At 40.7% G+C, this 17,625-nt stretch overlaps 1 protein-coding gene across 4 annotated transcripts in view; it reads left to right on the top strand.

Moving 5' to 3' along the window:
- Nucleotides 1–17,625, top strand: part of DAAM2 (dishevelled associated activator of morphogenesis 2) — a 208,746-nt gene that overhangs the window by 142,033 nt on the left and 49,088 nt on the right. For all 4 annotated transcript variants that reach the window (XM_069800362.1, XM_069800363.1, XM_069800361.1 and 1 more), the window contains 8 exons: nt 6,199–6,309; nt 7,314–7,417; nt 9,543–9,609; nt 10,548–10,665; nt 12,194–12,332; nt 13,775–13,833; nt 14,264–14,448; nt 15,406–15,717. In XM_069800362.1, coding sequence (XP_069656463.1) covers nt 6,199–6,309; nt 7,314–7,417; nt 9,543–9,609; nt 10,548–10,665; nt 12,194–12,332; nt 13,775–13,833; nt 14,264–14,448; nt 15,406–15,717 — 1,095 coding nt within the window. The remainder of the gene's footprint in view (nt 1–6,198; nt 6,310–7,313; nt 7,418–9,542; nt 9,610–10,547; nt 10,666–12,193; nt 12,333–13,774; nt 13,834–14,263; nt 14,449–15,405; nt 15,718–17,625) is intronic.

Here is a 17,625-nt window from a genome sequence, read left to right as displayed (position 1 = left end):
GTAACCCAGACTTAGCAAGTATCTGAAGAGATCCTTTAGGTTTCAAACTGAACTTTTTGGGGGACATGTTTCCTGTAGCTTGAGCAACTAGCAGCATTGCTCAGTGCATTGAAATGTCCAGCCAGGTTAGAGTTTGCAGCTTTAGGTTGACTTTGACTGGCCACACCTAATCACTGTTATGTTAAAAATGATCCCCCACAACTGGGGATCTGGCAGAACCAAGAAACGAGAATTCTTTCTGTGAAAAGTAATAAGGAATGAACTAAAGTGTAGGAAAAGGAGAAATATACCTTGAATGTGCAGAGTAGGAATTCATTCCTTTGGCTTTACGGTTCATTATTGCAGACTGATTCTAATGGGGGGCGGGGGGGAAGGAAAGCTGGGAGCTGCAAAGGCACTGCTCATTCTTTATCTATATCTAGCTCTGTAAGACAATGGTCAAATTAGACACACAATACCTAAAAGGAGAATAATTTCAGATTCTCAGTTTTGGAAATCAAACTCAGTTCTTGTGAAGCAAAAAGTGTAGGGCTTTCTGGAAACTGTACTGAGCTCACTTTTATCGAAATGTCCAATAAATAACTTTACAGGTAACGCTGACCTCTGACAACATCAGTGCAATTGTTGCTTTTCCTTAAGTTGCCTTCCTGACGACAATGGTTGATAATATTCTGCATCCCTTTCAGCCACCTCACTGTCAATTTATCCCTCCTCATCTATGAAAGCTGGCACTTTGTATACTATGTGTTTGGATTTATTTTCCCCTCTGCAGATTGCAGTAAATCTAAGTGTCCCACTCTCTCCACATCATCTGTGCTGACCAGCACTATGCATCTTGAGGAATCAGGAGGTAAATGTAAGAAACACTGTTCCAGATCTACTTTTCTCCAACACAAATTGTTTTCTTTTTTTTTTTTTTTTGCCTTCTTGCAGAAGAATATCATGGTGATGAATAAAAATTTGGGGTGCATGGTTCTGCTTCCACTCTGTCAGAAGGAGGAAGAGAGGTTCAGAATTATTTACTGGCAACCCTCTAAAACTTGAGCTTGTGCATAACTTGCTGCTAACAACTTTAGATTGGAGCACTGATTATTTCCAATTTGCACATGCTCAAGTGTGGTGGAGCGATGTAGAGATCATGTATTTAACATGGTAACCTAAAACATGACATGTTTCATTGAATGTCAGAAGTTACTGCTGGTCAGTGTTCTAAGCACAACTCTTGCTACCTGGCACAGCTAGCCAAAAGCAGTCAGAGGACCCAGCAACTGGTAAATTAAGATATGGTTCTTACTAAACTTGCTATAACTAGTCTTGCTATAACTCCTACTATTTGAACTGGAAACTTACAGAGTGATAACAATGTATCTGAAGTAAAAATCCAAATTACAGTGAGATTCCTGAGTGATATAAACACTTATAATCCCAATTAATTTAACTAAATTGCACCAGGTCATACCAACTGAAGACTAGCAATCAAACTGTGCTGAAATGTCTTGGAAAGGATGTCTTTGCTTTTTGATGTGTTCTTTTTTTTCTTTAATTGAAGTTAATGGAAAATATAGATGGAACTTTTATGAATATGAAGGACTATCTCCTTAACAAAATTTCATATTTTACTCTGAGTGGAAACTCTGATGTAAAATATTGCTTCTTTCTAAATTGCCAGCATTTTGTCTACTGACTGCAATTATCAATCTAATGCACAGCTTCAGAGAGGAGTCACTTTAAAGCTATGGGAGATTCTCCAGAACTTACTCTTCTTTGTTGAAACTTCAGTCTTCACTCGAATGCCCTTTAGCACTACATCTTCACCCTATCTCTGCTGTTCAGTGTGTTCACAGGTCTATCTTCAGGATCATCTTTGTCTTGGTACTTACAACAAAATTCTATACTTTATGTTTGTGTCTGAATTTACATTGTGGCTATTCCTATTTTCTCACATTTGCCACAGCTTTTTGCCTGAGCTGATCCCTTTGCCTGCTTTGATCTTTGACCCTTCTTTCATGCTGCCCTTCAGCCTAGAATAACTCTCCCTTTAATGTCCAACAGGCAGTCTGCAGCTCCTCTTTTAAGATATTCCTTGAAAACTGTCCTCTTCAGAATAGTATTCCATCTTTACTCAAATACCACCATAATATAAAGGCATGCCTTCAATCTCCTTCCTGAGGCAATCATCTGGAAAAGCTCTGTCTTTTCCTCATCCAGTTTTTGTTTGAAATATGCTGCTTTGCCTACAAATTCTACTCTGCCCCTTAAAGAAGAGAAATGAAAGAAAACATTGGAAATCCAGACAATAAACCATCAAAGCAGAAATGTGGAATTAGAAAGATGAGCCCTTGGTGTCCTTGCTGGGATTCTTTTCCATCTGATGTGTTCAAAACCGGTAGCAGTGTAATTCTGTCACTGGCTCACTGTGTGACCATGAAAATGTTGCTTTATCTTTAATTTCTTAGGTGCTTTTCTTGTGAAGATGGAGGTTTCTAAAATGCTATGAAAACTGAAAAAGAAGAGTCTCTGATTTCAGTGTCATTCATGTCTGCATTATCTTATTTATGACTGGTTTCCTTTGTGAAAGGGGCACAATCTTACTCTTCCCTAAGCTGTTGCCCTTCTGATTATCGTTATGCTTGCTGCTTCCCCTCATTTCACCTGTGGAGTGAATGCATTGCCTTATGATATGACGTTGCACTTTTTAACATGCCAGATTTTGAGTCAAACTAATGTTGCAAAGTCATAGTGCTGTACTGGCCCAGAAAAGTGTATTAGGATGTTCCAGTGCCCTTCCAGCCTAGTTTGCTATCTGAAACACCCATTCAGCTGGGGATCCCTGTGGGGAGAAAGAGTTTTCCTATTAGTCTTGAGAGAACCTACATGTTAGATACTGTCTGAGAGGAGCTGATTTCACTTGATGATGAAAATATTAACTGGGCTGCTTTGGGCAGAATGCTCTTGTTTTCTTCCTTAATGCTGCTAGGAATTTTGAAGCTTGAGGTGAAGGATTAAAGGAAGCTTGATATTGTCAGTTGAAAGGTGGAGATTAGGAGCATGCCTTCCAGAGCCTCCTTGCCTGGCTTGTGCTAAACACTGTCAGTACAGACTATAATCTGTAGGGAGAAATCTGATCAATTTGGAATTCTGGAAGTGGAGCTAACAAGGAACAAATTAAAATCCTGTATTCCCACTTGATTTCCTTCTTCCCCTCAGGGCTCATCCAAAGCCTTTTGAGGTTTTCTGCAGATTGAATGAAACCCTACTGGATGTCAGTGATGAGGAATAATGGGATTAAGTGAGGAAAGTTTTGCTTAAATAGTAGGAAAAACCTTTACAACCATAAGATCAATTGATCCACAGAGCTGGCTGCCAAGAGATGTGGTGAAATCTTTTTCACAGGATATGTTCAAGTGAAGACTTGAACCACAGCCATTTGCAAAGGGTTAGAGATATTGGAGTTCGGTCACAGTGTGTGGGTGTAGACTGATCTTTAGGAATTGCATGAACTTATAGTGTTTCCTTCTAGAGCTGAACATCACTTGAAGACGTGCTGCTCTTCAATTAGCTTGGTGCAACCCAGAGTTGGTTTTTTTTTTTTTTCTTCTTGCCCTGAATTTGGCTTGGCCCCCGCTGCATTCTGCTCCTTCTGAAATGAAGGCCAGAAAACTTTTGTTAACATCCTTCAACCTGTCTGGATGCTGTATCTGATATGTTGTTGCATAGAGTCTAGCATGTTCATAAAAGTCTGTAAGAATATATGGTAGGAATGAGGCCTCTGAAGAAAACCAGCAAAATGGTCCTTGGATTTGAGGCTTTAGTAGTAATGGCTACTTAAATTATTCCAAGAAGACACAAGTGCTTTGGATTTCAGTGTCAAATCTGACTGTAACAGAACTAAATTCTCACATTTATTTCACTTCTGCTTATTTGTCAAGTGGAAGAGTTGGGTTGTTTGGTGAATTTAAAGACCTTTTAAATAGTCTCCTATTGTCATTGTCAAAGATAGGATTTTGGACTGGACTGACCATCAGTCTGACTCATAGGGCATTTCATGTATTTTTATGTAAGACTCATTCCAATTTCTAACAAAATGGGGGAAGGGTTGGTGTTTGGCCATAATATAACTACTGGGAAATCATGGATGTGATGGAAGTTCAAATGTCTGGAGTAGGGACATTTGCAAGCACTAGCTGGGCAATTTAGAAGATGCAAGAAAAAGGGGTTTATGAAATCAAGCTTGCTTGGTAGTGAACATACGATGCTCAGATATAAGAACAGTTGTCAGGAGCAGTGTATGATAGATCAAAAGATTTTTACACAAAAACAAACAAAGGGTTTGCATGAAGCCAGGACGGTATACTTTCCCCTGGGGAATGCACCAGAGGATATTCCCCCTGTTTCTTGAGGCATATCTCCATGGTGATGTCTGTTTTCTACAGGAAACAAGATAGACCTATGAAACTGATGGCTAGCACAGGAAAGATTTTGCTTTGAATGAACGCTTTCAGTAGCCAGGGACAGAAGACTGACTAAAGGAAAATGAACTTCCTTATTCAGCATCATAGCTTCAAAATATTATTTAGACAGATCTGCTGAGCTGAACACTAAAAAGTTATTTTTGTCTTCATTCTCCCTTTATGGCCAAAACTTCTTGGGAAGAGTAAAAAGAATTCTGTCTTTTCTAGTGGATCAGCAAAACAAGTATGTGAGTGTGGGGTGTTTATTATTTACACTGGAGTGAGACGCACACAATTGAACTAGCACATCTCAAATGGATTTTGTTACTCTTCCAGTAAGGAAAATCATCCTTGGAATTATGAACTGATCAGAGAAGATCCTGAAGAGAAGATTCATGGTCATCAGCATAAAGCTAAAAGTAGAGTTGCTTTCATGTCTAATCAATTTCTACATATAACCTCTTTGGTAAACATTCAAGTGAAATTAATCCTAAATAGACTTTATAAGGCACAGGCTACCAACATTATTTGTTTAGTCTTTTTTTCTCCTTTGTCTTCTGATGCTCACAAGATTATGGTGAAATATCTATAAATGTGTAGAGATTAGATCAAAAGCATTTCTGTGCTAATACCCCCTGAATGCTAAATATCCCTGATATTTCGTTAATGGGGAGACATACAGTCTCCAGGGAGACCTTATAGTAGCCTTCCAATATATAAAGGAAGCTTATAAGAAAGACAAAGAAAGACTTTTTACTAGGATCTGTAGTGACAGAACAAGGGGTAATGGTTTTAAACTAAAAAAAGGCTACATTTAGACTGGATAAAAGGAAGAAATTTTTTTACGATGAGGGTGGTGAGACACTGGAACAGGTTGCCCAGAGAAGTTGTAGATGCCCCATTCCTGAAAGTGTTCAAGGTCGGGCTGGATGGGGCTTTGAGCAACCTGATGTCCCTGCCCATTGCAGGAGGGTTGGACTAGCTGATCTTTAGCGGTCTCTTCCAACACAAACCATTCTATGATTCTGTAACAAGGCAACTGGAGCTTAACTGCTCTTCCAGTGCAGCTGTGTAATTCACCTTTGAGCTTTGGAGCTGTATGCACAGGGGATATTCCTGTTATTTGCAATCCCTAAAAGGAGCTTACCAAGAGGTAGGTAATTGTCTGCTTGATGTGAAATGGTTGTAAGTGAAGGAACAAGGAAAATCTTCCAAGGTCCATGTATAGGTTTTATTCCTCAAAAGACAGCTTCTCTTTAGAATTCTCTCCCCCTGTATATGTAAGTGCAATCTGTCTTGCTGAAATCCAAGAAAATAATGAAAATTACTTGAGTGATGTGAGTAGAAAGGATGCATGAATCTGATGATGTTTTTCTGCATGTATAAACTCCCTGTCATATTCACCACACAGAGTTATGTGACTAGGAAGGACATCATTCTGCTGCTTTCTTAGATCATGTTTGCAGGAACCATAAAGGGCATCTGCTTTTTCTCAAATAATAGCTTATTTTTAAAAAACTTTTTTTTTTTCATTAGGATCAGGTGGGTATTTTATTCTCATCACTATTCTTCATTTGTTTATTGTGGCATGCCCAAAATTGCTAAAAAACTTGACTGAAAAAAATATTTCTTTAAGCAAATAGATAGCAAATCAAAAGAAGACTGTGTGCATATCCTATGAACAGTATGCAAAATGGTGCAAGGAATTAGATTATCTCCTCTAACCCAGCTTGCTGTTCTGTTTCAGACGTTGTTGAATGAGCTAGACCGAAGCATGGGGCGATACCGAGATGAAGTAAATCTCAAAACAGCCATCATGTCCTTTATCAATGCTGTTCTGAATGCTGGTGCTGGAGAGGTGAGTCACTGCCCTGGAAATTCCTTCCAAAATGTTATGCTTGAATTCTTTTACCTTGGAAATGGCTAATAGATTAGGTCACAAATCTTGTGTTATTGAGTAGATATAGTTTGTGGAAAATAATGCTTATTGTTAGTATCAGTCTTATAATGTCTTCCATGTTATTTCATTCCCAGCCTCTTCTAATATAACATAAGACTACTTGCACTGAAATGATTGCTTCAGGGTTTTTTTTTAAAGAACTGCAAAGCATTTACCTCTTGATTTCAGCCTTTTAGAAAACATTTTGGTTTACCTTCAGAACTGTTTTGAAATGTTGTTTTGACTCAAAGCCAAACTCCAAATGTTTTTATTTAAAAATGTCAAAGGGACACATTTCAGAAAAGATAGTTTCTTGTTTTTCTTTCATTAACAAGACTTTCTTTTGAGTCTGGAGGATAGTTTTAACTGATTTTGTTTCATTAAAAGTGTTACTTCTGTTACATTGGCTTTTCTATTTTTGGTTAAACCACAACAGACAACAAGCTTGTAAGAGCTCTGTCTGGCAATGTATTTGTCTCGATCTCCGGCAGTCCTGTAATATCCCATTGAATAGGTGTCAAGTTTGCCAGAGTATATAGTGATTTTATGACAAATAAACATAAAAACTAGGAGGAAGACTGTAGTACTGTTCATCTGTAAGCAGGAGGTAGACCTCTAATGGACTAGCAGAACAAACACTAATAACTTTTGTTCTTTATGGAACAATATGGAGTGTGCTGTCCTAACTGGACATGGAGCACTCACTGTAGGTAAATAAGGATTGTATTTTTAATTGAAACAGAGGCAAAGGTGTTAATTTTTTTTTACTCACTTTACTGGAATTAATCGTCCTATGAGTTTGGTGTCAGGATAGATGACATTAAAAAGGGAAGAACTGAGGTTTTAAGTAGTTGTCATTTTTTTAAAAAACGTGATTAAAAGCTTTTAGAACCGAATAACTTGGTTTGCCCCCACTTTTTAAGGACAACTTGGAGTTCCGATTACACCTACGATACGAGTTTCTAATGCTGGGAATTCAACCTGTCATTGACAAGCTAAGAGGACATGAGAATTCCACACTGGACAGGTAAGACATGTTTTCTGAGAACAGTTATTGATCAACAGAAAAAGTTCTTAGAAACTCGACTCTATTTGGGTTTCAGATTTAAGCACAAAGCTGTCTCTGACTCTTCCTGAAACTGGCTCCCTTAAAGATAAAAAGGAAATTTTTTCTTAAAATCAGCAGATGAAGTAGGAAACATACATACTAAATTGGCAGTGGCTGTGGGAAAGAGTTGCTGAATTGCTCTTCTTCTAAGCTGGGGATGGCAATCAGAATGAAAAAAAAAAAAGGTCTAATTCTGTTTTCTTGTAGCAAAACTGGAACAAAAGCTTGTCCTGGTGGGAGGGAGGAAAGCTAGTAGTTCATTGACTTCATTGAGACTGACTATATGTGGTCAAAGCACAGGTTCTGAGTTTCCAAGCTTTTTCTTTAAGCTCAGTCTTTTTTGTGATCTAGCTTGTACTACACCCTCCCAAACAGCGGCACTGGCACAACTATGAGAGAAGAGGCACCTGTGGTGGATGAAGGGGTAGAGATGCCAAGGGTGCAAGAGAGAAGAATGAGGAGCATCTTCAAACAGCCCTGCTACTGCACAAAATGTAACACTGAATGGCACCTTCAAATTACTGTGTTAAAAGTTATGCAGATAATAAATGCTTTCTCTACCAGCAATTCCATATTTTTGCCACAGTAATTGAAGCTGCTAAGGACCTTAAATTAAACCCTTCACAAAGCCACTTGCTGAAATAAATTTGGAGTAAACAATCTGAACAATTTGACTGAGACACTTCAAGAAGCTAAAAGACTGATGAACCAATGAGGAGCCTGGTGAAATCCATTTGCTTAACAAAATGAAGCATTTTAAGGTGTAAGAGCAGGCAGCCCTGGGAGTCTACCTTGTCCTGTGACCACATTAAGCTTTGTGGAGAGGCATTGACCTGCTGATCTGCTGCTATCCCTTATTGTCTGCTACTCCAAGACCCTTCCTACAGAGCCGGGCTGATTTGTAGGTATCTGATACCTGGGATTTCTTAGATAGAAGTGTCAAGTTTGCCAAAGCACATTGTGAAAAACCTGTGGATCAGGCCTATCAAGCTTTCAAGGCTCCGTTTTCTCAAACATCCACTGTCAGGAGCTGCTGTAGGGTGATAGAACTATGCTTGGGGGCAAATGTAGTGTGCCTGAGATTCTGCATAAGCACCAGGTTAGCACCGGCTGTCTGTCATAAAGAGTGGCCTCACATCTTTGGGCAGGTGGAGGCATATACCTGTGTATTAATGTCACAGGGAATGATTGCATGCAGTTGTATGTGTCTACAGTTTGCTGCAGAGCTGGAACCAGTAATGTTACTTTTGATCTACAACATTATAACCAAGAAGAGAATCTGTCCTATAGGCAATCCCTGTTCCTTTGGTCAGTAACCAGGAGTATTTAGGAGGGGCTTAGGGGCACTTTTGGATTTTACAAATTACAATGATGAGAATGATAACAGAGGTTTGAGAGGATCCCAGATGCCTGGATTACACAGACTATATGCCAGGTCTATACAGGGGGATGTGCCACAGCCTTTCTCCACATCATCTGCTGTGCTCTGGTCTCCATGCGAGAGAAGTCCAGATGCCATGGTCAAATGTGTCTGTCACCAGGTCGCCCAGATCTCAACAGAGGCATGCTGCTGTGCTCATCAATAGGGAAATGTAAAGACAGCTGTGTGCTCTGCCGTTTAACTAATTCACTGAATGCATCCCTGCTCCACTGTGCAAAAGAAACAACTTGTTAATGGTCTAATACCTGGTTAGCAAGTATGGCATGGACTTTTTAGAAGTGTATTATCACTGCAGGCATTGCATTCAGAAAAAATAGAATATCTCTTTCCTATTTCATGTTTATTTTTGGCAGCCTTACCTCAACACAGTGACTTAGCACAAGGATTAAAGAGCATGTGCACCTTAGCCAGCCATTCTTTTTTCCATGAGTTGCCTTGCTTACCTATCCCAGCACTTCATGTAAGAAAGGCTTGCCAATTTCCAAGCATTCTAGCTGAAAAAAAGGTGTTGCTGCTTCATTAGTGACATGCTTAGTTTATGTCTGAATTATGCCATGAACTTTGGCAGGTTTTGTTTGTTTTGGTTTTTTTGTTTTCTCTTAGGCACTTAGATTTCTTTGAGATGGTCAGAAATGAAGATGACCTGGAACTTGCCAAGCGGTTTGACCTGGTAGGTTTTTCTCTGGAGTACCTAAACTTGCCGAAGCTGAACATCCACTTTGGATGCTTGGTGCAATTTCTCTTTGTGTTCCCTGAAAACAATGATTGACTTCGGTGCTGAGAGTTGCTGGTGCTCTTGTTTTCATTGTTTCTCAGTTAGCAAGTGGGGGTCTGTGATGTGTGAGCAATGAAAACAATGATCACAGACAAGGCTTCTGCCAAGTATCTTTGACAAAGACTTAATTCTTTTGTTTCGCTGAAGGTTCAGGAGTAGAGGAGGTTCTCAACCCTGCTCTCATGTTCTCAGACCTGATCATCCAGATGCATTCTAGTTTCAGACAACACCTTTACAGGACTATGGGTGAAGCTTGGGCTCTTCTATGATACTTTTCCCAAAATTACAGAAATCTGTCCTGAAGACTGTCACCTCAGAGCCTGTAGAGAGGATTGGTATTTTAGATTGGGTGAATTTTAAAGATAAGCATAAAAAAGGACAGTTTCCACAGCCTCCAGCAACAGTAAGAGGCTGTAGGATCCAGAATAGTTATGGTTTCCTCTTTCTTTATGCCCAGCTCTTGCCGCACACCAATACAGAACAACAAGCCCTTTCCTGCTTAGCTTCTACTATTTGTGCTACCACTTTCGAGGACCCTAATGTTTTACTTGCTCCAGAACAGCTCTTGGTGGTTTTGCATGCCTTCCACCTTTCTAGCCCTTTCCTTTGTGGATCTCTTCCATACTGGAGTGGGGATGGCAATGCTGGTTCAAAGACCCATGTGCCTGGTCCTCACTGGAACTTACAGCTGGACACTGCAGGAGACTCTTCAGAGGTCTAGTTGCTGGAAATTTTCCTGTCTCTGTGTTGATCAGATCTTTCACTGTTAGTCAGGCTTTCACTGTGCATGTTTTTTCTCTTACTTGTTCTTTCCTTACCTTCTCCCACTTCAGATCCACATTGATACAAAAAGTGCCTCTCAGATGTTTGAGTTGATCAAGAAGAGATTGAAGCACACAGATGCCTATCCCTATTTGTTATCCATCCTCCAGCACTGCTTGCAGATGCCATGTGAGTATATCACAGTCTCCCAGAGCAAGGGGTATTGAAGAACTGGGTGAAGCTTTGGTGTAGGTACAGGGTCACAGATACCAGGACACACTGCCCTTGTCTTCCATTCAGAACTTGGCAGTGGCTAAGGAACTTGGTATCTTACTCTGACTCCATCCAGCAGATTTTTGTTGCAATACTTAAAGCAGCAGCTTGACCTCTCTGCACTTGCAAATAAAATTAAGTAGCTGAGACATTCCATTTAGTCACTGACAGAGCTTTTAATGATTTTAAATTAGAAGTTTTAAAAAAGAGTCCTTGTGCTCTAGATCATGGAATTCCCAGAAATAGATACCATTTTCAATATTAACAAAATGCACTGAGGAATTTTTCTGGTGAAACAATACAGTACTGAAAGCTGTTCTGTCACTGGGAAATTCCATGGTAAGTTTTGAGGCTGCTATCTCATGGCAATGCATCAGTGGAGAGCTCCTGAACTCAAACTGAAAAATAACATTGGCATTTATTTTCAAGAGAAGTGATAGCAATCTTCTTGTTAACTGTAACAAAATAAATCATTTATGCTCCAGAGTGTAGCAGATGACCAAAGGCATAGCAAGATCACTAAAGAACTGCCTGCCTTAATCCTGTTAGGTATAAGGTGCTGGTCTTCATTACTTTCAGCCATACTTGAGCAGTCAAACTGAGAAGGGAACATGAGGGAGATGTACTGTGGTATGCTTTTTCAGAAAGTAATGCGGTATGTTTTCAGGCACTCATGACATTCAAGTACTGCTGTGCACAAATTCAAGCAGTTGTTTGTCCCAGTGGTCTCCTTGATATTACTTTTTAAGACAGTACTTTAACTTTAGATATTGACCTGCATTTTTGGTGCAAGAAGGGCTAAATCCTGCTAGGCCAGGACAGGATTGTACTGGAGCAGTTTTAAAGAATCTAAAGGTCTAGGTTATGTAACCCAGGGAGCTGAGATGAACTTCATGTTGCTCTAGCTCTTCTGTTTGATATCCATGGGATCAGTCCTTTTGGTTTAATTTCTGTTCTTTCTCCTCCCACTTTTTGGTCATGTTTGTATGAATTTTTCATGCCAGTTGAGTTTCACTGACCTGTAGATAACTGAGCACACAGATAGAAGATCTGATTGTTTATACAGTGCCTGGTCACAATGTTACCTAGGTACCAAAAAAAATCCCCAAACCAAGCCCTGGAAAATACTAAGTAACAGCTATCACAAAGGAATCATTTCTGTAGGCATTTAAAGTGCAAGTTAGGCTAATCTGTCAAAAGGGTTGCACAGCCTGAATGTGCATATCAGGCACAGTTGCCCATGCCTGTTATGTGCTGTTCCAATATGCCAGGTGTTTGTAAATAATCTGCTAGCAACACTTCGGGGTTAGGCCTTGTGTTCTATAACTTACTACATACAAGATTGACACGGAAGGTGGAAAGGAAGGAATGCTAGTCTGTTGGCAGGTCTGTGCACTTTGACATGGAAATGGAAGTTCTCATGGACTGGTCTTTTTCCATATAGATAAGAGGAGTGGAGGAAACTTCCAGCAGTGGCAGCTGTTGGACAGAATACTCCAACAAATGGTTCTTCAGGATGAACGAGGAGATGATCCAGATATAGCTCCATTGGAAAACTTCAATGTCAAAAATATTATTAAAATGTAAGCAGCATTATTATTGTTTATTTCTGTTATGCAGGTATAAGTATATGATAAGTATGCAGGTGCTTTACAATAAAATATCGTATCTGAGGACTTTCTGATTTTACTTTACAGCTTCTCATTGTCTTGTTAGTCTTCTAAATAGTTTCCTTCTAATGACATCTTACCCAGACAGTATTTTCTAGCAAAGTCCTTGCCTTTGGCTTCTGATTTCTATTAAATATTAAGCTGGTTAGAAGAGCAGAAATACCCATGATATTATAACAAGGCTTCCTCATGTGCCTTTTTCATTCAGAATATTGATGAAAGCTTTCACTGATTTAAAAAAAAAAAAATATGGTCATCTCTACTTAGATCTCATTCCTCACTAATGAGCACATAGTTTAGAAAGATTTCAAATAGTGGAAAGCAGCCCCCACCTAGCACACAAAACCTTTCACCTCTTCATAAAATGTCTGCATGCTCTCACCCACAGACTTGGCTGAGAGCACTACTGTTATTTTTTCCCATAGGATGCACCATTTGAGAAGTCTAGCTACATGAGCTGGCTCTCATCTCAACTTCCCTGTTTTCAGTCCTTTTTTAGCCAAACTTTTGGACTCTTCATTGCATTCATCTGTCTCTGCAGGTAATTCATGGCCCATTAAATTTCTGAATTATCCATTGAAAAAAGCATTTTATAGAACATAATCCTTATATGAAACCAAATTCTACTGTACTAAAAATCTTACAGTCCCTCCTGTTACAGGCATGAGCCAAAATCAAAACTGATTTCTTATCATGGAAAAATACACTGGTGTTGATCTCTTTCTGTCTGTCTGGATATCAGACTTCATAGTAGACCTCGTACCTGATCTTCCCTTTCTACTTTCATAGCTACTCCTCATTTTGCATATCTAATCAATCCCCAGCATGCCCTGCATATTTTAAGTCTAGTAGGAAATAGCTGTGCCAGTATGAAATATGTGCATTACCTTGTTACTGATATATTACCCAATACATAAGCATTCTCCCTCCTTGTAAGAAAGAAAAAAATAGAACCACAGAAAGTAGAAAAAAAGATGGCAATCTGGTCTCATATCAAGGGTGGCGTAATTTGTAACCCACAGCAGCTATGATTATTTTAGTGATGACTTCTGTCTTTGAAAATAAGTAGACTTGGCACTTAACAGCATTACCTGAAGACAGGAACATAGCAGGATTTTTCCCCCAGGCATTCCTTTATCCCTTTTCAGGACTTTGAGCAATAAGCCATCATATTTATATTAACTGTTGGCTACAGTAAGGATCAGGATCTGGAACCAGACTGACCAACGGTATGATTCTGTATAAACATGTAAATTCACCAGGTTGCCTTTTGCTGATCACTACACATATTGGCCTCTTGCCTTTCAGCCTGGGTAGCTCAGAACAAGTTTAAATTACCTGATTTCATCTTTCAGGCTGGTGAATGAAAATGAAGTCAAGCAGTGGAAGGACCAGGCAGAGAAGTTTCGGAAAGGTGAGTGCATCCTCTGTGCTTGGGGAGGCAAAAGAGGGAGCAAGTCTAATCCTGACTCGGTCACAGAGCAGTGAGAAGCAGAGGTGGGCACAACTTTTCCTTTTGCGGACAAACCCTGCTTTGCTCCCTCCAGTACATTTTGTCTCATGGTGATCAGTTTATGTGTTTCATAGGATGGGGCTTCCCTCAGTCCTCACATGAAGTGATTTACAGTCTAAGTGAAACTTGGGCATTGCTGTCTTGATCACTGAAGATCACTGTCAAGACAGTCAGATTCTGCTTTCTTTTTCCTACTCTGGGAAATATCTGGGGATTATACATCCCCAGTTGAACGGACAGATTTGTCAACTTTGTTTCAGCATAACCTGCATCTCTTCAGGGACTGTTCATGAGCTTTACTTCATCAGCCCCACTTACCTGTTCTCCCTAGATCATGCTGAGCTAATGAGCAGGCTAGAGAAGAAGGAGCGGGAATGTGAGACAAAGACCCAGGAGAAAGATGAAATGATGAAGACACTGAACAAAATGAAGGACAAGCTGCAGAAGGAATCCTTAGAGCTGCGCCAGACCCGGGACCAGATGAACGACCTGGTGGCTCAACTTAATGAGTTCTCGGTATGAGACTGGGACTCTTCCTATCCTTGTTTAAAGCCTGCTAACTAGTGAATGATGAACAAAAGCACATTATGAGTGAAACACTTTCTATGGTCTGTACAGAGAGAGTCTGCCTAGCTAGCTACAAAGATGAATACTTAGAAGCTGCTCAGCTTTTAGCTGAGACCAAAATCCCTGAGCTGTGGTATAGAATGGATAATGCATGGGCTGCTCCATTCCTTCTCCTCAGCCACCTTCCTTGCAGGAGCTGCTGAGGCACACATGTCCTTCTCCAGCCATAATTTTTACTGCTGAGTGGGGTGGCCCTCCTTGTTATTTCAGTGGAATAGAGAGAAGCTCCCAGATGTGAAAGCAAATTTAGTGAACAAACAGTATTCCTGTCATGCTTCAAGAGCATCTGTACTGCCTGGGAGCTCTGCAGAAGTGACGTTTGCAGCTGTTTCCTACTGCTTGGTGCTCCTTCTGTCCTGGCAGAGTGCCTGAGCCTCAACTTGCCAGGACACAGCCCTGAGAAGTCAGACACTGCAGAAAGCAGATTAATTCCCTCCTCCCCTCTCCTACTTTGCATTAGTGGGGCCTAATGACAGGTATTCAGTATTTCAAACCCTGAGGTTTAAAACCCAGGAGTTCAAAAGTTCATAAGATTGAACTTTTCTCTTTTTTTCATACATAAGGAGAAAATAATACATTTTGGCTTCTTTTACTAGCTTTCTGTTTTTCTGAGCCATTTATGGTTCCTTTTTCCAAGCTTTTCTCCACAACTTCAAGGGCTTGAAACTTTCTCTTAAATGAAAGCTGAGATTCCTCCCTTTATTGCATGACTTTGAGTGCAGGAGGCTTTAAAGAAAACATCAAGTATTTTGAGGCTTATAATAAAATCACATCAGCTGGCAACATGGAGTTATTGTGCCATTTAAACTGTTTGCCTTCTTTTCCTGTGTGTTTTTTATTTTCCAGCAAGGGGGCAGCATTTCCTTCCCACCCCCACCCCCTCCAGGCAGCCCATTAGCTTTGTCCTCTTCTCACATGTCTGAGAATTTGCCTCCGTTGCCACCTCCTCTGCCTTTCTCCAGCTGTCCCCCTCCTCCTGCTCCACCACCTCCTCCAGGAGGACCTCCTCCCCCACCAGGAGCACCACCTTTCTTCAGCATGGGAATGCCATCCCCTTCAACAACCACCTTCAGCAGCAGTGGCACCAGCCTGAAGAAGAAATCTATCCCACAGCCTTCACACCCACTGAAATCCTTCAACTGGGCTAAGCTGAGTGAGGTAAGAAATTGCAGTACTCTCAGCAATTAATTTACATTCAAAGTATGACAGTGTTGAAGTGCAAGGTGACAGAAGCAAGTGACATTGTGGCTTTCCATGGGCTGAGCTCAGTAGGAGTCAGTAACTGTCCTCAGGGAGTCTCCCCAGTTCTCCAGCAGTGCAGCATATCTCCTGTGATGACCAAGGTACTGGTTAGATTGAGCTGCAGTAGAACTGGGCATGCTGTCAGTTAGGCAAAGCTGTAGTGGCACTGAATAAGTAAGCCAGACCTGGGCATCTCCAGGACTGGTGTGCCAGAGCTGCCCTCACTTGCACGTCAGAGAAAAGGATGGCCAGAGCCAATGTGAGCAAAACGTGGTGAGAACCAGCTCCAAAACCAGCCTCCTCTACCATGGCAGGAGCTGTCACCAAGGAGAGAAAGGTGGCCTGATTCTCCTCACCATTTGTTCATGGCCACGAGGGAAGCTGCCCTTCTCCTTGCATGTTTGCAACTCTGTCTCTTGGTGATAAAACTCCACATTGGCAATAAAACCAGGGGACTTGGATTCTTCCTGTTGCACTCATTTTCTGCTACCTTGGTTGCCTCTCCTTCCGCTCCACTCCTTTCTCTTCCTTCTCTCTCCCCCCCCCCCCCTTTCTCTTTAGGTCTTAATTTTTTTTAAACTGATTTAGAAAAAAAAAAAGTGTTTGTATTGAGTTTGGATGGCTGCCTAGAAACCCAGGTTCTCTTTTAGACTGAAACTCAACCAGGGCCCAGCTCTGGCATTTGGAATGAGTATCCAGGGACCTCTGGAATGCCACAAGAATTCTTTCTCCCTCTTTCTCATTTTCTTTAAAATAAAGTGAAATATTTGCTACACCGTCTGTGCTTGTCTGTCAAGGCCATGTGGGGGGTGTGGGAGAGAATGTATGGATGGGGATTTATTTTCCTTTGCAGAACATGGGACTTAGTGGTCTGAAGAAAAGAAATAATAACTAATATATGTATATATATGAATGTATATGAAAAAGAGAGAGTCGCAGGTGTTTCTGTTTAGTGTACAGTAACTATAGGCTTATCCTGCCCTCTGGTTAGGAGTGAAGGCAGCTGTGCTAATAAAATTGAAGACTTGGGTGGTGAGTTGGGTAAAAGATGCTATTTTGAGGAAGGCAGAATAGTTGGAAAAGGGGGCATAAGAGGGTGGGGGCTTCATTTTGGGGTGTTTGCCAGTGTTAGTGTTTTGACCTAGTAAGGTCTTTGCAGAACTGCAGAGGTTGTGGTACAGTTACAGGTGGCTTGCCTTGTTATTTGGGTTGCACTTTGTTATGGAATTATTTAATTCCACTGACTGCTGGAGGAGGCAATATGTTTTGGCCATCTTCATCAGTTATCCTAGATTCCCTGCTTCAGTACCAGACACTTTCTTTCTGTTCACATGGATATGAATCCTCTGAATACAAAGCCATAGGTAGGTTGGATGGCCTCATCTTGCCTTTTGTTACCATTGCAGCATTTCTGTGGTGTTCTCTTGAACTGTCAAAGTAGCCATACTTGAATGAATGAAGATTCACAACAAGTACACTGGCTGGGAGCAGCATATCTCGAGGTTTTGAGCATGGGAAACAGGCCTGGAAGTATGCATAATATTATTGTGGTTCGTGGTAGTGTTTAACTTCCAATTCACATGAATGCAAGTTTTCCCCACAAAAACATTTTGAGGAAAAATATATCTGACACCATGTTTATGTTTTTCTTTTTTAAAAGACCGGTCTAGTTAGCAAAGAGCACAGGCATGTCTGCACCATGCAACACAGTGAGGTGAGGTGACACAGTGTTGGAAACACAGCTGTACACAAAATTAGGGCTGCAGCCAGGTCAAATATGTTATTCTCCTCTTAGGTATCTCTGCATACTGTTTAGACCATCCT

The sequence above is a fragment of the Haliaeetus albicilla genome, chromosome 13 (genome assembly GCF_947461875.1).
Source record: "Haliaeetus albicilla chromosome 13, bHalAlb1.1, whole genome shotgun sequence".
NCBI classification, from domain to species: domain Eukaryota; kingdom Metazoa; phylum Chordata; class Aves; order Accipitriformes; family Accipitridae; genus Haliaeetus; species Haliaeetus albicilla.
The sequence above is the reverse complement of the archived record's forward strand: the minus strand, read 5'-3'. Positions and strand labels throughout refer to the sequence as shown.